The 24,506-nt window shown below is 36.1% G+C and overlaps 1 protein-coding gene across 2 annotated transcripts in view; it reads right to left on the bottom strand.

Annotated features, from left to right (window-relative positions):
• LOC121328158 (immunoglobulin-like domain-containing receptor 2) overlaps positions 1-21,083 on the bottom strand; it is a 48,877-nt gene extending 27,794 nt beyond the window's left edge. For both annotated transcript variants that reach the window (XM_041272684.1, XM_041272683.1), the window contains exons 1-3: positions 20,969-21,083; positions 15,754-16,080; positions 11,897-12,016 (exon numbers count right to left, since the gene is read on the bottom strand). In XM_041272684.1, coding sequence (XP_041128618.1) covers positions 11,897-12,016; positions 15,754-16,080; positions 20,969-21,026 — 505 coding nt within the window. In that variant the 5' untranslated portion in view covers positions 21,027-21,083. The remainder of the gene's footprint in view (positions 1-11,896; positions 12,017-15,753; positions 16,081-20,968) is intronic.
• Between the last annotated feature and the right edge of the window lie 3,423 nt (positions 21,084-24,506).

Below are 24,506 nucleotides of genomic sequence, written 5' to 3' on the forward strand. Positions count from 1 at the left end.
TCTTGGAGTGAATCGGGGGTCACTGAGCAAAAGGACATTCCAATGTTGTGTTTGTAAATGAGTCAGGCAGAGCACCAAGACAAGTGTATACTAAAAAATAAAAACAATACAAATAAAAGGACATGGCTACAGGTTACAGCATATGAGCATCTTCAAGGTACATGTCTTAGAATCTCACTATTGTATGGATCTAACCAAAGTAAACTGATAATGTAGTGCTAAAGTTTCCCACTTTCAGAAACTGTATTACATTAAAGTGTTTCTCTTTTAAATTAGTGTCATTTCAGCAAATAAGTGTTTGTGTAACTATAGTTGAACTGTAAATGCAATGAGAATTATAATAACCATTTACTTTGGATAACAAAATAGAGATTACATGCAGTTAAACTGTCCTATACAGTAGGCCTACAGTGTTTTTTAATTTACTTTCACTGTAGTCTTTTCTCTAAATGGGTGATGGGGATAAAATAGATAATCTCCCAAGTTTTAGAATGTCTGGGAAAGGTTCCAAGACATTCAGGAACTTCAGGGAAAGCAGATTAAATACTGTACAGCACGTCCCTCTCCTTCTTCAAATAATAACAGCTTCCATTGTTAAGATGAACAGGGTTAAAATAGGATGTTTATAGTTTCTCTGTCCCTTTTTTATTGTTTTAGTTTGCAACTCCTTTCCCAGATTGTAGCTGCATTGACTCGGTTGGTTTCCAAGGGTAAGAACCATCCGGAATGATTCATGTTGTTTGGCTCTGTTACTGTCTTGTGTCATGACAATTCTGCTGTTACTCTCACATTATCACTATTACCAACCAGACCAAAACATTTGTATCCTCCCCCTGACATACTTCATCAGCAAATACTTTCAAAAGCAAGGATGGCATGACAGAACACATATCTGCCAAGTCTCCTAGTTTCCACTGGCTGATATGATTTAAGGTAGTTTTGTTTGAATTTAATTTTACTATGCATCCGCTACAGTATTGTAGTTTTATAAAGAAAACAAAGTTGGTTTCAATAATGCAAAGTTATGTATTTTAGTGCAACAAGCACCTGAACAGATTCCAGATTCCTCCTATTTTTGAAAAGCAGTAAAAACACCTAGAATTTTATAAAACTAGAACCTAACAACTAAGTTGATATATTTCAAGTAGTCTTAAGATCTCTCAAAGGGTTTTGTTTTTCATTTCGTAACATTAACATGATTTTCTTTCTCCTTTCAAAAAAAGGAGTTAATTAAAGAATGGAAGAACTGCTTTGAAAATACAGTCCATAGTTTCCTGTAGTTTGTCCTGCAGTATCTATAGGAAACTATAGTGTAAATTTTAAAGAACCAAATCATAAGAAGTAATTCTAGGCCCTCCAACAAGGCATACATGGGCCCTGTAGCAGACTATGCTATTGTGTAAACTGCTAATATGGGACTAGAGTCTTGAGTAATGATGCCATCCATAAAATCATCAGAATGCAGACATTTTACAGCAACATCATTGACAGAGGGTTCTCAGTTGAGCTAAACAGTGGCTCGTCTAAATACCGACACCCTTACCTTTAAAAACAAAATACACTTAGGAGATGTTGCAACTAAAACAAACTTTAAAATGTTATTTGGTCTTTAAATGACCCAGTTCAGACATTTATTTTGAAGAAAAATGTTACTTAATTACAGGCATCTACATCATTATAGTTAGGTGTATCATCAGACAAGCTAACCACCACTGTACAGAAGGTATAATTTATTTATTTGCAAGCTTTTGCGAAGCAGTTAGCAATTACAGTTGTCACTAGTTGCCAAGCTACAGTACAAAGAGCAGTTTTAAGTTTGAAAGTTTTCATCTAAAGCTCACAAAATCACAGGCACATTTAGCACAGGTCTCAATTACAGTGTTACTAAGAAATCACGTGTACATTTAGTACATGTACTGCTTTTGGTGAGGTTGTGTGTTGAGATAAGACAGAATTTGAAAAAACTACTTTACATGTGTCTGTAAGCTTACATTTCAGTCAATTAACTTAATGAACCCACACACTTTTAATTGCTGGAAACTGCACTAACATAATGCACACAAAGAGATACCAAAAAGAAACAGCAGCTTTTAAATCGATTTTGAGTGTCAACATTAAAGAGAAGCTAGTAATAATCTTACTAGTAATCATTCAAAATGTAAGAAATGTATGACTATAATTATGTAGATGCTAATTATTGTCTAACATGTTTACGGCAATATGTGGTGACGACTGGCAAGAAACCTGCTGAAAACAACAAGCACTGCCAGCAGTGTCCAGAATTGCAGGGCTGTATCTACCCTGCATTTATGGAAGGGACATTTTAAATTCCTCAGCTTGAGCATCAGCGCACATTTCCAAAATGTTTTATATGATAGTATCCAAAAATAGTATGCATATGAAAACAAATCTGTAAGAAAATTTAAAGTTAAAACTTTGTCAGTGTTTGTCTACTTGACTCATGTTTTGCCTTTTAATCTTGATTGAGTGTTTGTAGTTATGGCTTGGTTCTGTGAAAACACACTTGGGGGAGCTCAGGACTGAGAGCACATTTCCTGTACTGAAAGCTGGCTTCACAGGAGTGTTATGTTCTTCTGAACCAAAATTAGTTTATAAGATTAAATATTTATCTGTAACTTCAATGGGATGTAATGTAGGGTTTATGCAGTGCCATTATATTGCCATACATTTACATACAGAATTTAAACAACTAAAGGCCAAACAACTGTGCATAAAATCCATCTTCAAAGCTTTTTTTTAAACCGCTACTAACACTGATTATAAAGAACTTGTATCTGTACATCTGGCTGCCCAGTCCATCCCTTGTCATGATTGAACTTAACCACATTAGCACAGGAAAAGTACGGTTCATTAGTAAATGTGATTCAGGTCTACTTCCCATTGCTTGCTTATTTTGTAGCATAGTTAGACATGGCTCTATAACACTGGTCCTCAAAGTAATTTGGGCACGGGCATAAATTGATCTTACTTGGCTGTTTGCGGGCACGCTAACTATTGCATAGGTTCTTATCTTAAACACTGCCTCCTCGCGACATACACAGCATAATATATATACTCACTTGGCTTCAATTTTCATGCAGAATACCGTGAACTGCCTTTGCTTGCTTATAATTGAACAACTGCATAAAACTTGGCAGATATCTGACTCTCGTATTGGTTAGGACACAGTTTATGTCCCACCCAGCTAACTTATGATTGGGTTACCGCAGAGACAATGCAGATATTCAATTGGTTGATCGTACCGCAAAAGCCATTCTGAAAAAAAAAAAAAAATGTCACGTACATACAAGCACAGCACTATCAACAGGCCGGTGTGGTGCTTTTGTTGGAAAAAGTGTCTAAAGCTTTCTTTATTTTCCCATGCTACGACCCGCCAGAACTGTGTTCACTACCTGTAATTTAAGAACAGCTGCCGCAGGCACGATGGCCTGGCTTCGCGGGCATGGCTTTGAGGACCACTGCTCTATAAAAAGCTAAACCACTTTCCAACATATTCTGGGACAGAGACATATGTTCAAAGCCTTTACTTAATTAACTCCTATTTTTCAAAGCAGTAAAATTAGAAGTAAACACTAGCTTCTGATATATATATATATATATATATATATATATATATATATATATATATATATATATATATATATATATATATATATATATATTTGAAGCACTCTTAATCACTCTCAGTGTGTTTTGTTTTTAGATAGTTTTAAATGTTTCACACGGGAATTCGTCCAAATGCTGCAAAAACAAAACAAACAATACCCCAAAAACAGCTCTTTCCGTCCACAATGAAATCAACCTTCTAATCCATTAAACACTCAACAAGCAGCTATTTCTACAATGGGCAATACAACAGAAAACAAAAGTTTGAGACATCAATGTCAAGTTTCAACTCCTAAAAAAACAAAGTTGGTTTCAATAATGCTAAGTTATGTATTTTAGTGCAACAAGCACCTGAACAGATTCCATGGTGTGGTTATCCCATACAAATAGGGCCATGTTTTCTAAGAGTTTACTCCAGGTTTTAATTAACTCCTATTTTTGAAAAGCAGTAAAAACACCTATAATTTTATAAAACTAGAACCTAACAACTAAGTTGATATATTTCAAGTAGTCTTAAGATCTCTCAAAGGGTTTTGTTTTTCATTTCGTAACATTAACATGATTTTCTTTCTCCTTTCAAAAAAAGGAGTTAATTAAAGAATAGAAGTTCCACAGGCTTTCTATACTACCAGCAGCTTCCTGAAACCTTTGTTCTCTGATTGCGGCATCTAGCCTAGTCTGTCTCAGATTACTTTATAGTAGAAAAAACATTCTTGCTCTGAAATCAGAAGAATTCAGAAGCGTTAAAAAGCATGTGATTCATAATAACCATTATACACATCTTAACAGTGGTGTGCCAAGTGGATTTTCCCCCAATTCTTGTGAAAATATAACCCTGTGAATTCGGATTGGAGTCACGCTAACCAGAAAACAGCTGTGAAATGAGCTAAACTGTCCTTGTCTGAGAGCTACCCGTGCCAAGGCTTATAACATTGAGGAGAAATGCAGAAGTAAGCATTTCATTTAATTAAATTAGAAAAGTGTTCACAGTGAAATTTCTTATCAGAAAAGCAGTGACTTTAATTGGGAAGAAGTGTGTGAGCCAAAAAAAATGCACAGGAAGAAAACAAGCTAATTTAATTGGCTTGAGAGTGTGTTCACAGTCAAGTTTCTTATTTAGAAAAAGAGGTAACCTTGATTTAGAAGCAGTCTTTAAGCTAAACACACGTATTCTAACCTAATTGAAACAGAAGTATTTATTACAGGGACACTGTCAATGTTTACAAGTGAAAGAATCAGTACAAGCGGTGATCAAATTGAATAACCTTGGAAGCTACAAGTCTGTTTTAAGCACACAGTGAACTTACTGAAAAAGGGGACGATTACCTCATATATTTTAGAGATCAGAAAGGTAGAAAACCTGAGGTCATATCCAATTCATTTTAAAGGAGTTGCCAAGACTTTTTAAATATATTATTCATTTAAAGATAAGAGCTGCCAAACTAGACCAAATGTTTACATTTAATTAAGTCTTCTGATGCACAAAGCAGAGGAAAAGTTCTACAAAAGTCATGGCAAGACCCCAGTCAAGTATCATTCAACTTGCTAGCACAAGCTGCTTGGCCCATTCTCTGAAGATCTCTGAAAAAGCTGGTTGCTGTGTGGTCATATTCAGAAGCCTCTGTCTTCAAAGACAGCTCTTGTCATTACTTACAATCTACACAAAACTTCCATATACTGGGAGGTAAGCATAACCTTGAATTCATATCTCACTTATACTGATGCACTGCTATAGGGTTAGGAATTATATTTTAGCTTTAGAGAGTGACATATTGGATGCTGTAGAATTTATCGGTGGGCGCTTTAGTGTTTTGCATGGATGGCCTAAGGGCAAAACATGTGATAACCATAATTGTACTAAGTATAAGTGTTAACATTGTTAAATTTGTAAAGGCACTGGATCGCCCAGATTGCCTATCAGCTGGAATCCAACGTGGTCTTTAACCACTCAATACATTTTTAAGCATTTAAGAAACGGAAGGAGTACTAATACTGCTCTGATTCGTTAACACTTCAAACCTGAATGGGTCTGTGTTTCAATTGTCTGGAATATATTGTAAGCCAGTGCACGAACAATCCCCTTGCAGGAGTCTCTCCTTAGATGTCCCCCGAGTTTAAGAGTGTGCTCAGAGCATAAAAGAAGTACATGGAATCTGACAGTGCTAATAACCACAGTAAAAGAAAGTCTCAGTTTTTACTCTTGACAATGCAGTGCAACTGTTGCAAATGTTTTTTTTCCCTTTCATTTCACACCAGATATGTTAGTACCATCAATAGGTAAGAAACTGCATCCAAGCTACATTTAACTTGCAACATAAACGGGATAAAAATGTAATTTTTCTTTGACTGACTACTTCAGTAAAAAATAAAAAGTAGTACTTTGATATTATCATTTGATCTATTCATTTAGTAGGCTTGTGTCCAAAATGAATCACATGTGTCTGCACTGTTCCTTAATCTTATAGCACATTACAGTTTTAAGGACAACACTTGTTTCATACAGGCCATCCCATAGTCTTGTGGTTCCCATGACAACAGCATGGTCTACTAATTGGAAGCCTGCATTTTCTCCTTCTTTTTGTGCAATAGTCCTTCAGTGTGAACTTTTTAAAATATAACAAACAAAACGTATACAACAGCCTTCAATTTACTGAAGGAGTATGCAGACCCAATTAATTCATTCGTTCTCTTTTTATTGGCTGCAAGCTTACTGAAAAGCAGAAAGCTGAACAAAAGAACTGCTTAGAAAGGATCAAAGGCTGTTGCCATGACTGCCCTGGTAACTGAGGTCTGAACTGTGGAAATTGTCAAGGGTTAAGGCTTTTTACAATTGTAAGAAACCCTTGCCATCAATACATTATGTGAAAACTTAAATACAGGCATACTAGCCACATTTAAATATACATCTATTACAATAGCTATTAAATATATAGCTTAATTTCACAGCCAAGAATCAGAGCTGGCTCCAAACTAGAGGTGTATCGATTAAACGTGAATCATGATTTCTTCTCACTTTCTTTACTTGATATATCGTATCATAATAGAGATATGTATCGTATGTACTGTGATACAAGAACAAAAGCACAACACCACAGCTCACTGTCATTCACCAAATGGATCTTGAATGAAGAATAAATGCGTTATATTTGGCATGAATAGATACACTCCTTAATATTCCATTTTTGTCTTTTGCCATTTATTAACAGCTCAATTTGAAGACATATCTTTTACTGTGGCTGCTGGCAATTACTAGAACATTTGAACACCTTTAAAGTAGTGGGTTGCCTCTTGATCTCTGTGCTAGTGTCTGGTCATGGGATAAATGAGCTTACTCTGTGTCACACATTAGCACAAACTTTGCTAGATGACCAGGAAAATCAAAAAGCATCGCGTAGCAAGTGACTGCTGTCACAGAAGGTTCTCGCAGGTCCCTTTTGTCCTATAAGTCATTAGATCCTTTTGCATGGAAGGCCTTGGTTGCAAGGGTGTGTGGTTCTTTGATGGATCCAGATTCAGTTCAAATGTGTTTGCACACTGATGATGGGAATGAGAATGTAGAGATGGGAGCCAGCTAACAAGATTTAAGTTTTTGCAGGTATCAGGCTTTTAAAGACTGTCACCAACACCGGTGAGCAGAAACTGACTCACAGAGAGCAGAAATTGACCCAAGCCTGTCAGAGCTACTGGAAGCAGGCTGATCTTTGGGATAAACATTGAACATTTGTGAAATTGCAACAAATATTGAAATGGCTGTAATGTGTTTTAAAGAACATACAACCAGTAGAAAATATTATTAGCAGATCTGTGTAAGGCCTGTGAGAAGGGAGTTCATTGCATTGAAGGTCGGGCTGACTAGCTCTTGTCAAACCCTTATCAGAAGTAGGCAACTCTTTGATTTAGGTGCCAGACCTTGGTAGCTAACTTTCTGGAGAAAGCTGCTGAGCTGAGTAAAAAAGGAAAAACATACTGTGAAATAAATATATACATGTTCTGTTAGTGTAGATGTTTAAGGTAGAAAAATAATAAAAAACCTTGTAATGGGAAAACTAAAAAGACTTAGAAAATGAGTGTACAGGGTAACCGGTTAAAAGAGCAGACTCACAGTCAAGTCTCTTGAAGTAACTTACAAAAAATGATGGTGATTAAGTAGATTCAAGAAAATGCAGAGTTCTTTTCTTCAATCAGTTGCCAGGTTTACTGAAATATGCAGGGAGTCTGGTCCCAGGTACAGGACAAACAGAATACTCATCATTACAATGTTTGCATGACATTAAATACCCTTCTGTATAGATGGTCCACCTCTCCTTTCTCTGACACTTAACCAATTGCAAAGGTAATTTAATTTATTGTGTGAGTGTGTGTGTGTGTGTCTGTGTGTGTAGTCTAGTGTGACAACCTCTCAACTCAGTGCATTCTTCACACTCCTGGAGACAAAAGGTCCATACATCTGCCTTTTGTTATCTTCATTCGACCCCTTTGATCCCAGTGGCATTATCTCTTTCGATCTCTCTGAAGTCTTTAGAGCCTGTGCTAATTGTAGTCCACAGCATTGTTATCTCGTTAGCTTGCAGTCATTGTTGGGCAAGAGCTTGTAGACGCAACGTCTCTATCAATGGTTAACAGTACATGCAATTTGAACCAAACAGTCTGCTATCTGCAATATTAGTCTCTTTTCAGAAAAGAACACCAGTATAGCTCTGCCAGTCCACATGCGTAGCAAACTGCTAATCAATTCTCGATCCATGTTTTCCAACATCTCTTATTTAAAAAAAGGAGTGAGTCTGAGAAAAGAGTGATGAAAGCAGAATAATTGAATCAACAATTTAAAGTCTTAGAACTGCTGCTATATTTATGGGAGCTAAACAAATGCATATTGTAAATGACTAGGCAGTCATGTATCTTATTTTAAGTAAGTATTAAGACTTGATCTAAAAGGAGCCCTGAGTTAGAAGTAAATCTTTTATTTAGATTACAATAATACAGCTATTAGAATGTTGTATTTAAAAGAAGCAAGGCAATAAAATAAAATAGTATAAAATGTAACTCGAACAGTAAACTGTAATAAACAGTAAACTTACTAAGGGAATACAAACTAATGTTGTAACCTTGGTTCTCACCTGCTTGTAGTACAGGCAGTGTTGAAGATGATTCATTGATTTTGGCCGATGAAGCAGGGATTTTTGACGGTCAGCGATTTAAAAGCCAAGATCCTCTCTATACTGGGCGATCTTGTTAATATTAACGAACGGAAATACCATTCGGATAACAGAAGATAGGTGTCTTACAATAATAATTTTCTATATATAATATAAATTAATTAGAACCTGGCAGGAAGAGATGGGAATGGAAAGGGCAGAACGTGTTAATACGTTAAGTTAGATATTGGTTTGAAATTATGAGTACTGAAAAATGCTTACGATAGTGTTTCATATTAATTAACCCTAAAATTGGCAAAAAGCAAAGGTTGTCTTAAAACCTGCTTTGACTGGATTTTGTATGAACAGTGAAGAAGGTCAGACTTAGTTCAGTCACTATAACACTGTACCATTCTAATATGTTAAAAGTGGCCTGTATTTAGATAAATCACTGGACCTTTGTGACCAGGATGGCTTTGCAGGGGTGACGTCAGAGCCAGAAGAACACAGACTCCAAAATAAGGACTGGCTGGTGAAAACTGAGATGCGCGGCGCTCAGTATATTTATTAAATGATAAAACAAACAAAAGATTTCAACAAAATACACAACACTTGAAAATAAAGGGCGCGTTGGCCAAACAAACAGACAGACAAAGCAGATGTGGACGAACAGAAAACAAGTACCGTGCTGGAGCTTCCAGCACGAAATAGCAATTGTTATTGAGATATCAACGTCCATCTCTCCCGTTCTCCACTCACGAACACACAACCCCGAGTGAATGAAAACATGCTGCTTTTATGCAGCTGTACCGAGACTCGATTGCTAATCAATCATTCAGCTGGAGTCTCGGTACAACTGCATGTGAAGTAATAAAAGTGCAATTCCCCATGCTCACATATTATTACATTTTACCTGCATGTGAAGTGCTGTGCAATCCTTGTGTCTAAAGACAAACATACATTTTAAACACTTGTTCTCGTAACCTATAATTATAGCCAGTGTATTTTATACATAAACACCAACATTAATATAAACATTATAAACATAAACACTACATACAACATAAAACACTAATAAACATAAAGGGGCGGGACACTCCGCCACAACCTTCCATTCAAAACTTAAAAGATTTATCAATGATAACTTAACTTAATTAGAAATACATCTTATAATGCCATTTAAAGTTAAACTGTTGAAAGAGCCTAGTAAAAGTTATTATAACAGAAGCATGGTGTTGACAATATTGTAAATATATTAAGAATATACATGTTTAGTTCATATAAAGATTTTACTTCAGTAATAAACTGAGGTCATTTGCAGAAAAAGCTGTAGAGTTTGAAAGTGAAATAAATAATTTTGGGGTCTGCGGTTTTTCTGTAGATGTTTGTCTCAGACACACAGTATAATTTTGGAAGGGCATTAGACCTTCAAATGATAAGGCTTAGTCTTTGGCACCTCAAAGCAGGATTCGTGGTTGGCTCTTAAAAGCGGGATTTGCCAACTTTGAATGATAATCAACAGAAGGTGCTATAAGAAAGACAGCAGTATATATCTCATTATATTATAAGAAAATAATGAAAGCTTAGTTATACAAATTTGGATGTACTCTTTTTTGTATTATCTGAAAAGATACCGGTCCTGACGTCTCTTGAACGACTTCATGCGGTGAATTTGAAAAGTGCTTACAGTGGAGTTTCATATTAATTAAAACACCGGCCTTGGCAAGTAAACTGGGTGTCTGAAACCTGCTTGTGCAGGCGAATTTTTAGAAACTGAGAGAGGGGTCAGTTTTAGTCCAAGCATGGTACAAGTTAATATAAGGCTATTATATTTAACATGTTTCATTATAGCTTAAATTTAAATGGCAATAACTGAACGGACCACTGTATGCTTATTCAAAGGCTTGTGATAAACCCCTACAGTGTTTTTGTTCTACACTTTGTTAACACACATTTGTACATTAAGTTAAACTGACCCATTGACAACACACTGAAAAGGTAACATAATATGTGGCTAAGAAGTTAACGGAATTAAATAGATCTGGTGTTACATATTAGAAACATCTCTCATATACACACATGTACTTGTATTGCATTTGGTAGCAAGGACCCTGGGAACTCCAGTTCACCTCATTTTTTTAGGGAAAGGAGGGGTGGAAGATATTGAACCATGAGCTCACATTCAGTTAATTTTGAAAACAGAGTTGAACGGATCCTTTTAGAAAATATCATTAACTCAAAGATAGGAACTGTCAAGGCCGAGTGATGATTAAATTTACTTGGGACTTCTGATGTATTCAATGGAGGCAAAATCTTATATAAGCCCAGAGCAAGACCTCATTCGATATTGCTCAACTTGATAACTACAAGTTGTGTGATCCATGCTCTGAGGGCCTCTGAAAAACCGATTGATGTTTGGTCGAAGTCAAGTCTCTGCCTTTTGAAGACAGTTCTTATTTTTCAGTATATCCTATACTGCACGTCCATACACTGGAAGGTAAGCATATATTTGAAATTAATACCTCTTTTATATTGATGCTTTGCTTTAAGGTATAGAACTTATGTTTTAGTCTTAAGAGAGTGACATATGTATATTGAATGTTCAAGAATTTAGCAGTGGGCATTTTTAGCTTTTTGCATTTTATAGCCTAAGTGCTAAATATTTGATAACCACATACATATTACTGTATTGAAGTACTAATGCTGTTAAACCTGTACGGCACTGAATTGCCCAGACTGCTTTTTACTTGGGATTTATGGTGGTCTGCGCAACCAAACAATCCCATTTTTAAAGCATTTAATAAACCGAAAGAGTACCAACACTGCTCTCATTCATAAAACTTCAAATTAAATAAGTCTGTGTGATTTTCTTGAATATTAAAAAGTTGTCTGGACATATAGCCCACCCAGTGCACGAACTAAACCACTACAGGAGTTTAAAACATCTCTGTCCTCCCTGAACGTCTCCCGAGTTTAAGAGTGTGCTCAGAGCATATATATCGATAAAAAGAGTATGTGCAAAAAATTCTGACTCTGCATTATTGGCTTAAATTGTGTTTACAGAAAATGAGCCACAGACTTTTCCATTTCAAAAATGGTAAAAAAAAAACAAAAAAAAATTCTTTATTACTCACCCAACACTAAGAGCTCCATTCTGTCCTCATTCTGTCCCATTAAGTCATCAGAAGTAACCACCTTGCAGTAATACACCCCACTGTCCCCCCACTGAAGCTCTCCAATTCGGAGATCGGCATCTAGAATAGGAAGCAAATCACATATTACACAGTGGTTGGATTTCATTGTTTTTTGGTTAAAATGTGATGCACTTCAAGGGGGGAAGCAGCTAGATCTTTTAAACACTGTCTGTTCTGCATTCTCACCCATGATCTCTCTGAGACGCTCCCTACCAGCATGTCAATAGGCACATTTGATTGGGATGTTTGTGGTGAAACAGTAGGCTAAGAACACTAGAACTCACTTCACTTTGCACCCAGCATACTGACGTGGACCCCTACCAACCTGGAATCGAGCTTGCAACCTCTGAGGGACCTTTTTACTTTTCTTTATTGAGTGCTTAAATTCCCCTTCATTTATGTTATTTATATCTCAGATTAAGGGATATTCAATATGAAAATAAATTTAAGTTAAGAGTAAATGGAAAATCTGAAACAGATGTAGGGTCAACAGAATCCAGCTTGAGGTCTATGATTGATGGGGGTTTATCTGGTTTTGATGGAACTGCACAGCTTTTTGTGATGCCACTCTTTTGCCACACTCTCAAACTCCTCAAACTCTAGAATGTCCTAGCAGGTACATTTATAAGAAAAATACAGATATTTAAAATCTTGGTAATTTCTTGCATTCTGATTGGCTGATGACTCTCCAATCTTGTATGCTGAAGCGCGCAACCATTTTTCTGGCTGACATCCAATATAAGAATGATGGTACCCTACAACTTTAAGACATTATAAGGAAGGCTTTTTTCTCTTTCTTTTAGTTCCAATCTATTGTTATGCATGTACCAACAACACTATTTACAGAAGAGGAAATGGCTTTCACAATAGGGAATGCTTGCAGCTGTGGAATGGATCTACCACACGCACCTTATCTCACACAGCTCCTTCAGCCAGTTAAAAAACATAAAGCTGGTCCCCTTCACAATGTACTTTTATAGGATATCCTTAACACAACCTAGCTCTATCCACCCACTTACAACAAGCCCCTACAAATCCAAAGCACAGACTGAAGGGGCTAAACGCAGCAACTCTAAAGAAGTCAACGCCACAGATCTTTCAACCTGTATTTCTGCTACACTAGTATCAGTTTCTTAGGACAAACCAGACTTTTTTTTAAATAGAAAATTCCAGTGAGGGGTGTCCTGATTATCTGAATAGGAAATACAATTAAAACCCATACACCCAAAGGAAGTAGCAAAGCAACTAAGCTAATTTTCATTTTAATTGGAATTGTAGATTAATGTTATATAAAAATTAGAGACAAAATTAGTAACATGGTATGAACCTGAACCTTATTTATTTAATAACTGACCTTAAATTGTGTGCTAATTTATCTATATGCAGAGCTTATCACAATGTGTAAACAGTTTATTTACCATAACCAACATTGATCTTTTTTGTATGCTGACAACATTCAATATTAAAGTTGAACTGAATCTGACAGAAAGGAAATATGTACAATATCAAAAGTCATTGAGAAAGACATCACAGAAGTCTAGAAGTTTATTTTTAGTATTACAGTACTATAAATGAATATGGAGATGTTGATAGCAGACCAAAGCTGACATGTTGAAGATTCCAGTCCGCATAGTACTGTAGGTCTGCTATGTATGGCTCATAAATTATATTTCGTCTCCTTGCGCAGAAAATGAATCCTAGCAAGCAAACAAAGGAGACATAAATCTGTATATAAATGTAATTGTAGTTTTAATACAGACAAAACATTATGACAACTGATTATTTACTCATTATAATACTCATTTTCTAAGACTGTATCAGAGGCAAGAGAGAAATGGAGGTTGTGTATTTTTACAATTGTATACACATTTTTATATATTCATGCATGTTTGTATATACTATATGCTTTTGTGGTGTATATGAACGGGTAATTAATAACACCAGATCAGATCAGGGGACAGACACATTTTTGCAATTGGGGATCTGATTCTACTTCACAGTTTTCTGTCCCATCCCCCAGTGGTGGTAAATAAAATAAAGTGGATAAACAACCCTGTTTGGTTGAGTTGAACAGACAGATTGAACCAATATGAACAGATACATTTGTTATTGGCCCTCAGCCAACCTGAGCCATCCCTTTCAGGTGCTGTTCACGTGAACAGCCACAGACCCGATGGTGCGCTTCACTGAACAGTTCTGTGATCGTCCTTTCATGGGATAGGATGAAGAGTACTAGCACCACACTGCAGGTCCAGTGTGCCTAACAAAAATAACATTAACAGAACATAAACAACCAATCACAGAACACACACACACACACACACACACACACAGAGACACAGAACACGCAGTCCAGTGGCTACGCCCCCCTACTCGCGCCGCAGTTCTGAGAGCTCTAAGCTGTCAGTCTCGCACCCAGCAACGCAACACAGACGCTCACCGTTAAAATATCTTGTCTTTAACCCAGGATTTGCACATCACAGGAGAGTAGAAGTGAGTAAACTCTGTATCCCTGTGTACAATGAGAACACTGTGGATTCTGTGTACTTCCTCAAGGCAAACAGACACATGTAAAATGTCAAACTGTCTGAGTTTAAAAAAAAAAAACCCTGAGCACATGCAGTCAAAATGTTGTCAAAATGTCCTTGTGTGCTTGGTTCCTGTCACACAGGTCAGTGCAGTCCAAGCAGTTTTACAAGACTTGGTTTCCCTATACTCTTACTTTCATATTTATATAACGTGACGAAAATGTAATATTGCCATTTCTGTAGTGACTTAAAGCCCTTTATAAGCCTTCTCAAGCCCCAAACAAGAAATACATCAGCCAACTTTCACAAACTGGTAATTTACTTAACAGTCCAACTGTAACACACGTTTCTTTTTTACTAGTATATTGAATAAAGTTAAAGCCAATAAAGATCCCAAACCAGAAATAAAAGCATTTTAATTTAGGGGCTGGTAAGCAGTCTTAAGTTTTTTCCTAATTGTTTTAGGATCATAATTGGTGTCTCTCCTTTCAGAAGAAAGACTACGCTAATGACGATTTGGAGTAAATGACTTGGAGACTCTCTATTCTGTCTGTTACTGCTGCATTTCTCTGTAATTTTCCATATATATATATATATATATATATATATATATATATATATATATATATATATATATATATATATATATATATATATATATATACAGTATGCAGGAAGCCACCTCTAACATTTCCTGTTGTATCGGAGAGAGGGTCGATGAGTAAGCCATCCTGGAAATGTGGCTTAAAGACATTCAATTCAAATAGTTTTTCAGCAAAATTAACTCAGGGAGGCACTCCCACTGAGAACCAATTGTTGAATTCAAATATTCATCAGTGTGACACAGTTACTGTAAATGGTGCTTTTTCTGCACAACGATCATGTTTTTTTTTTTTTTATTCTTTGCAGAACTGCTTTCCTTGCACTGCCTGGTTTTAGATAGGCAAGTCCTTTCACACATTCTTCCTGTAAACTGGAGCTCCTTATTAATGTGTAACAAACAACTGATTCGTGTCGGCTTTTCTTGTTTATTTGCCTGCTATGGGCACCACAGAAATTCCTAATTCATGGTAAAAAAAAAACTAAAAACTAAAACAAACAACAGTACATTATTGTTCTTTCATCGCATCAATAAAGGGTCACGTTTGTACTGTACATGTCTAAACTTAGCTGTTCTTTGAAATCTGTATGGGAAAACTTCTTAACTGACTTTTCGCACTGCTGGTTATTGTTACAATAACATTAAGAAAGATCTCAGAATGGTCTTACTGTTAGTAATGGTGATGTCTCTTCCCTTGTAATTCTCCCCCAGTGTGAATGTAACTCCTTGGCGAGACGCCACAGGCCTGACTGTTCTGCTGCTGTCCCTGCAATCCAGGTGGGAAGTGGAGCCTTGGTCTGGGATCTGGTGGGTGACGGAGTCTGTGAAGCTGAATGCCTCCCTGGTGCGGTCGTGGCAGTAGGACTTGTACCACCACTGCACCACGGGCTGCTGACTGGAGGAGGTGGAAAACTGACAGCGAAGAACCACGGACTGGAACAACATCGCAAACTTCTTCTGCTCAGGAACTGTCACCTGGACACCTTCAGACCACCCTATTAAAAATAATGCATACAACCCTATAATAATAATAATAATAATAATAATAATAATAATAAGGTGGTCCTCCTTTGAGAATGAAATAAAAACCCTTGTCAGTGAAATGAAAAGTAGGGTGCTACTGTTGTGTGTTTAACTTCTTTTTTTTATAATTGTGTGTAGTTTGAGCGATTTTCTTGTAGTGTGGAGTGGTGTGAAAATTTTAGCTGAAATTATATTTTCCCCAAAATTATTGAAAGTTGGAAACCACACGATGTGAACTTGTGAATAAATTACAATTTTATTTCAGGAATTTTCAATTTGTTCACATAAATGTGTTATTAAACTTCTTCAAAGCCACTGCTGGCACTGTGAATTGCAAGGAGGTCCTCACTCAAATGCCTTGAATGAGCATTAATTAGCACTAACTTTATACAGTTTAAAAAAAACATACACTCAGATCAGCAAGAAACCTCACCACTGATGCTCTGAGGAAAATACAAAAAATTCACACATCATCAGAATGCCTTATAATACTGTTCAAAGTGCATTCTCCCAAAATGACTTTTAAAACATTTCTATATCAAAGACTGGCTTTAATGAAGCACCCTATTATACGATAATGAATCACTCCTGAAATTTACTTTGCAATTGTTTATCATCACTGCCATTCTCTGCTGCCGTGGAGATGAAAGGGTAACAAACACTTTTAAAGAAAACAGAAAGGAAAATTAATCCCAAAGTGCTCTGACAGCCTAATGAACTCCTGATGGAGTGGTGCTGGCTGCTAGTTGATACAAGACATTAAGCAGAGCACACATCTTCTGTTGCACAATTTTTGCTAACATAACAAGATGTGAAACTTGAGGGAAAAAAGTGCAAAATTGAATCTAAAATGCAATCAGTCAAATAGAAAAGCAACTCCTTGATAGCACAATTATGAATGTGAAGGGAAACAATGGTATTACATAACTGGGATTTTCTTTCTTTGACCTTTACTTTGCAGTTGAACTGCCTGGAAAATACCATCCTGTGTTCAAATGCCAAACATTCAAATAACTCTTTTAAAGCACACAGCACACCTGTAAACCCAATGGCGCACTGCTAACATCTTCGGGAGCTCAAGTGTTTGACCCTCAGCTGAGATGGACTTTCTTTAGGTCTACAGCTAAAGCTAATAATACACTATGCTAGTCACATGGAAACTGCTCCTTCAACATATGGAACAGGAAATACTAGCTTTATTTAGACCATTATTACAACTGTCTTATATTATCAACAGTGCTTGTGTTCACTTAAAGCAATGCTAGCCTTGACTGTCACTATTTTCATCCTGCCTAGTACATTATTGATTGGCTGTGCTGGTCCTCAATCAGCAGGTGGGCGGGTCTCGACCGAGTGTCCGTCAGGTTAAAAACATCCACGGGAGATAGCTCGGGGCTGCTGCAAGGCCTGCCGTTTTCACGGCACCTTTGATTTATAATTTGTTGTATTGTGTTTTATTTTGAACTTTTTGTCCTCCTTGCGATACCAACGCTGGTAACGTCACATGACCAACTTTATTTACTTTTGTTTTCTGTTTGTGAATAAAACCAACGCGCCTGTGTCGGCGTTTTCAACTTCACCCCAGTTGTCTCTCTGCAGCTACCCACACACGTGACACGAGTAAGACCCTGTCACACTGGTCAACCTTCCTCAAGAATTTATTTTTATTACCCGCTGTGCCATAACCTTGAAGTAAAATAAACCCAGTACCAAAAAAAAAAAAAAGAATATACCTGTACACCTGTATATACACAAATTTATTTTCAAACATTTGTTTATTTCATTTCTTTACCGTTTTATGAGGTTGCGCTTTATGTAATATGTCTGCATATAAACACATTTCTGTTCAAATGTCCATTTATTTACAGTGTTTCGGTTGTGTAGATGCTTTACATGATGTTCCTGAATAAAATTACGACTTGTATTCAATTGTTTGTCGTTTCATTATAATATTTATGTTGTTTTTAATAAGCCGGTGAAATTGACCACTCATGGTTGTTCTAGGTATGCTTATAAATGCGGTCGTTCCAGTGTTAAAACAAAAGTTTAAAAGGTAAATGACATACCTGACTTTTTTTTTTTCTTTTTTTTTTGTAAATGCTGTATTGTATTTTATCATTATGAACAAAACCTCAGCTACAATAAGCACACAGCTTGTATATAACTAATAGGGAGTTAGGTTCGTATTTTCAGAGGTTGGAGTAGGAACTCATAAACTAAATACAAAGGTTCACAGGCTAGTTAACCTTCACAGCTGGCACGGCTCAGCTTTGTTAGGTCAGTGATATAATGGTGCAAGCAACTTTTCATCTTTATAAATGAAATCTACTGTATGACCAGCCATTGAGGTAACAAGCACCTCAGAAATCACCAGCAATTGTTTTGTGGATTAAAACACAAATCATCAAAAGATTTGTGTGCCTTGATTTTTATTATCTTGTTTAAGCTTCTTTCTAAACTGAAAGACTTAAAATACAGTTCTAAACAGGTTCCTTCTTTAAAACACAAAATATCTTTACAAACAACCAAGTCCTGGCACAAGGAGCTTGGCTTGAGACCAGATGAAGCCTAGTGATTCTTTCACTTTGAGATTTCCACTGCTAGCTGATTGAGGCCACAGCTGAGGATCTCTTTGTCCCTCAGTTTAATCTACATTGTTTTGCGATTGTCCTGCCCCACTGGGGTCCTGGTGGCAGCGCACCCTCTGCCTGTGGGACCCATTCAAGCGAGATGAAGGCAGCGGATGTTCCTCCCTGCTAATGAGATTAGAAATGCAGGACTCCTTGGATCATGACTGCTGGGTTCAGCTATTTCAAATCTAAACAAGAACGGTAGAGCTCACAAGCATGCACTGCTTATTACACTTTACAGGTTTTCAGATTTTCTTATTAAAGTTTCACACCATCCTTTTACGAAACACGGGCACAGACTTGAGACCAGCTCTGACATCACTGACTGGTGCAAAGCGTTACATCTGTTTCATAAAAGACTAAGCTAGATTCTGACGCAAGTGCACAAAAAAAGGCAGTTTTTTTTAAGGAACATTAATAATATTGGTGGCTTGCGGTATTGACAGTTATTGATGTGTTTTGGTATTGCATCCAGTGTTAGTATTAGATAACTGCACAGCTAAAAGCCAAAGGATGAGCTTAAAATGTAACCCTAGGGGTATTTTTTTAATTAGTTACAATAAAAGCTCTCTGTGTAAGGTGACTGTTGCATCGAGCAAATTGGTGGCATGTCCCCTTTTGACTCGACTTTTTGATATCCTTTCCACAAAGTATATACTGGCATTGGTGTGTGTGTGTGTATATATATATATATATATATATATATATATATATATATATATATATATATATATATATATATACACCCACAGAACTGTTACTGTACCAAACCTGATTTGCCCGCTTTTCTAATAAGGGTCACTGTGAACTGTTAAGGCCTCGTCACACCGGCAACCTTTGATGATGGCAACAGCGCCATTTATTGAGCGCCATTTGTGCCAAAACTATCCGGCCGTAAGTTTGTCAATTCCTTTGTTAATTCGTGAATTTGTCAATTTGTGAATTGGTCAATTTGTCCAGCAATTTGTCATTCATACAGTAATTCATAAACTGTATTTAATTCATCTCATAATTAATTAATTAATCTGATTAATACGAAAGGCTGTACGGACCTGCAAATTCTGTGTCAAACTTCCCAACAACTAGACTGTTGAATGATTGAATCAATACGCTTCTTTAGACCAATGTTTCTGCGCATACGCCAACGAACGGGACAGTGCTCAGAAAATAAAATTTTTCATAATAACTACGTACTGTCAAAATCTACTTCAAAAGTTTTATGCATTTTTCTTAACATGGCAACATTTAACGCCTTCATTGACTACAAATAATTTGAAGTAGTAACTGGTACTATCACAATTAACTTCGCGCAGTGAGATACACTGTCTCCACACTTTCGATCAACAGAGTCGAGTATCTTGGCTAATAGAGTATCTTTTGAAACGCCCTTCTAAATATTATTGGCTGAATTAGTTTTAAGTGAGGTTGGATTTTCATATACAATATACTAATTACATTATAAAAAATAACCCTTAAATAAATAAAATAAATAAATAAAAAACGAAATTCTATTTTTATTTATGTATTTATTTATTTTTGTCACAAATTATCGTCCATAACTGCATACACGGTAAATTAATTTAAAATAAAACAGATTTAAAAATAAATTAAAAAAAAACCCCGCTACACGTGCATTTTACTACTGTAGAATTGTATTCATAGCTTAAATATGCTACTGTAATCGTGGACATTAACATTCGCTTATCCACGTACACACTGTATTGCATATATAGACTACATATAATTAACTGGATGAAATGCAGGAATCAGAATGCATGTCTGTGTCAAATTTGATTGGCTAGTACTGAAAATGTTGCCTTCGTATTACCTGAAAAATATAACGGTAAAATGTACAAATTAATTTGAAGTAACACTGGTACTGTACTTTAACTTCACCATTGTTGTTACACTGTATTCACACTTTCGATACCTGGTTTAGTTCGTTGGCTAAATTACTTGTGGAATTACAAAGTAATTTAGAACAATAATTTGTTTAGAAATTGCTTCTATTTCTGTTAAATGCCTTTATGGGAGAAAAAAAAAACCCTTAGGCATACAGCCTAATAATAATAATAATCAACTATAATAATAACAATGCAAATAATACGGTTCTAGTTCAGTTATGTTGCGCACTGTTTCGTGAAATTCCGTACACTAATTAGCCTACAGTGCAAGTTTTCAAACTTTAGCTTGAATCAAGAAGAAGAAAACAAACACAATAACGACGTACCTGTTAAGCATAGAGAAGCAAGCCACCAAGCGAGTAAAATCCTCATTTTCCAGCCCATAATGTCTGCATTTTTCAAGAGTGGGAAATCATTTTTCTCACTTAACTGTTCTCCTCTCTTCTCTCTTCGTGGGGAATAAAGCACTACTGTCAATCCAGCATTAGAAAGGAATGCACCACTTTATCGAGGGATGGGAGCGGTGTGAGAACAAGTTAAATACAGTTCTGTATGGAAACTGTGAATATAATTTAACTCCTGTACATACCATTTGAGCCCATTGTTTATATTTTGATTTGCTTTTTAAACCCAAAAATAACTGTGAATAAAACACACGCATGTATGTAACATAGACACCCCTGTGTATTTTTGTGGTATATCCCATCACTTGTCCTAAATTGTGAGGCTTTTTTGTGCAAATGAGAAGCTTACATCATTATACAGATAGGGTGGTTAAGTATAGTCTTTATATGTGTGTTTGTGTAAATACATTTAAAACGATGTTATTTAAACGGGTTGTCTATTTTCCGTTTTTTTAAATGAAGGGATGAACTAACTGCAATAACTATTTTGTCGTGTTACCGTTAAAAATATTTAAAGTAAATTCACATTATGGACCAATTGTAAAGGCATATTTTCAGACATATATAACTACATGGTTCATTTAACAACCATTTTAAGTCCATTTTTATTTCATTCATTCATATATATATATATATATATATATATATATATATATATATATATATATATATATATATATATATATATAAATTACAACTTCCTTAGAACTTTAATTTAGAACTTAGAACTACAAAAATGAATTGTGACGCGCACAAAGTTTAATAAGGGTATATAGCCATTAACATCTAAAGCTAGTTAAGCTTAATTAAAATAACATATTAGCTATAGTAAGGGTACATCTAATTCAAAACAAGTTATAAAATCTAAAACAAATCTACATTGATTAGAAACCAATACTGCTGATTATCTCATGGACTGTGAACATATCTCCTGTTTATTTGTTTAAACAACAAGCCAGTGTTTGTTTTAATTTCCAGATCAGCCATTTCATTGACCGCATAACACTGAAAAGCTGCAGACTTCTTGAAGTTTACAGGTCCTATGGAACAGTTTAAAACTATTTTTCACCCAAAGAAAATCCTAAAATGCACATTCCACATCTCCATTGCCATATAATCCCAATAAAAGCCAGCACCATCCAATGATCTGCCACTTTGGAAACAAGGTTCCTTTTGTTTTGCTGGCAATACACTGCTGTGCACTAGGTGGCACTGGTGGTTACTGATATAGGCATGTTGGCTGATATAGCTTTTATTACAGATGTTTAGGGCAGGCAACTAAAAATGAAGAGCCACTCTTGACTTCATAGTCAAAACACCTTAACACAGATTCATCAAAATAACTTAAACACAGTATTTGAGAAATTGAAATAAGAACCACAAAGAATTGGAAGAATGGAAATGATATAGAAAGGAAGGGGGGAGAAATCAACAAAAAAACAGAAGGGAGACCGCATCAAAACAAGAACAACAACTCAGGTAAGACAACCATTAAATGTATTTATCTAAATGCTAGAAGTATCAGAAACAAAATTCTGGAACTTGAAGCTACTGCACTAACAAGTAACTATGATGTGATAGGTGTTACTGAAACTTGGTTGTCTGAGAGTGATGGGGACGAATATAATATTTGTGGGTATACACTGTATAGGAAAGACAGGCAGGACAGAAGAGGAGGAGGGGTAGCGCTATATATAAGAAAAAGTCTTGAAGCCCAGGTGTTAAACCTGGACAAAGAAAATAAAGCCGAATCAATATGGGTCAGAATAACGGACAAAAATTCAAAGGGCATAATAACAGGAGCATGCTATAGACCGCCAGATTCAGACGGTGAGCAAAATAATCTGTTATACAATGACATTAGAAATGCGTGTAGCAAAGGAGAAGCCATACTAATGGGGGATTTCAACTTCTCCCATGTAAAATGGGAAAACCCAGTGGGTAGCACGAAGGATGAAATTGAAATGGTGGAAATGGCAAATGACTGCTTCCTAACACAATTTGTCACGGCACCGACTAGAGGGGAGGCATGCCTTGATTTAGTCTTTTCAAATAACGAAGACAGAATAACTAAAACAGAGGTCAGAGAACCACTGGCAAACTCAGACCACAACATGGTCTCATTTGAAGTGTTTTTTAAAACCCCAAAAGTAAAGACTAAAGCTAAGATTTACAATTTTAGAAAAGCAAACTATGAAGGTATGAAACAGAGACTAACAGAAGTAGATTGGAGTAAAATAGAGAAAACACCCACAGAAGAAGGATGGTTGTTCTTCAAAAATGTAGTACTAGAGGCGGAAAACAATTACATCCCTAAAGTAGACAAATCTAAATGTAAAACTAAATTGCCAAAAGGGTTTAATAGATCAATAAAAAAAATATTCAGCGGAAAAAGGCACTTCATAGAGCATTAAAAAAGGACCAAAAAGAAAGTACGCAGAAAGAGTACACGGAACTGCAAACGCAAGTCAAAAAGGAAGTTAGAAAGGCCAAGAGAGAAATAGAAATGAACATTGCTAAGGGAGCTAAAACCAATTCCAAAATGTTTTTCCAATATTACAACAGCAAGAGAACATTCAAAGAGGAGATTAAATATTTAAGAGATACAAATGGCAATTTCGTAGATGAAGAAAAAAAAATAGCAAATATATTAAATGATTACTTTTCACAAGTTTTTACAAAGGAAGATACTGACAACATGCCCCACATGTCATCCAGTTCCTATCCAGTTTTAAATAACTTTAGCATAACTGAGGCAGAAGTGTTAAAGGGACTAGGAGCTCTTAAAATAAACAAATCCCCTGGGCCGGATGAGATCCTCCCAGTAGTACTCAAAGAAATGAAAGAAGTTATTTACAAACCGCTAACCAAGATCATGCAGCAGTCTCTTGACACAGGGGTGGTACCGACAGACTGGAAAATTGCAAACGTAATACCGATCCACAAAAAGGGAAACAAAACTGAACCAGGTAACTACAGACCAGTAAGCCTGACTTCTATTATATGCAAACTTATGGAAACTATAATAAGATCCAAAATGGAAAATTACCTATATGGTAACAGGGTCCTGGGAGACAGTCAACATGGTTTTAGGAAAGGGAGATCTTGTCTAACTAACTTGCTTGATTTTTTTGAGGATGCAACATCGATAATGGATAATTGCAAAGCATATGACATGGTTTATTTAGATTTCCAGAAAGCTTTTGACAAAGTCCTGCACAAAAGATTAATTCTCAAACTGAACGCAGTAGGGATTCAAGGAAACACATGTACATGGATTAGGGAGTGGTTAACATGTAGAAAACAGAAAGTACTGATTAGAGGAAAAACCTCAGAATGGAGTGTGGTAACCAGTGGTGTACCACAGGGATCAGTATTAGGTCCTCTGCTATTCCTAATCTACATTAATGATTTAGATTCTGGTATAGTAAGCAAACTTGTTAAATTTGCAGACGACACA

This window comes from Polyodon spathula, chromosome 15 (genome assembly GCF_017654505.1).
Source record: "Polyodon spathula isolate WHYD16114869_AA chromosome 15, ASM1765450v1, whole genome shotgun sequence".
Lineage (NCBI taxonomy): Eukaryota > Metazoa > Chordata > Actinopteri > Acipenseriformes > Polyodontidae > Polyodon > Polyodon spathula.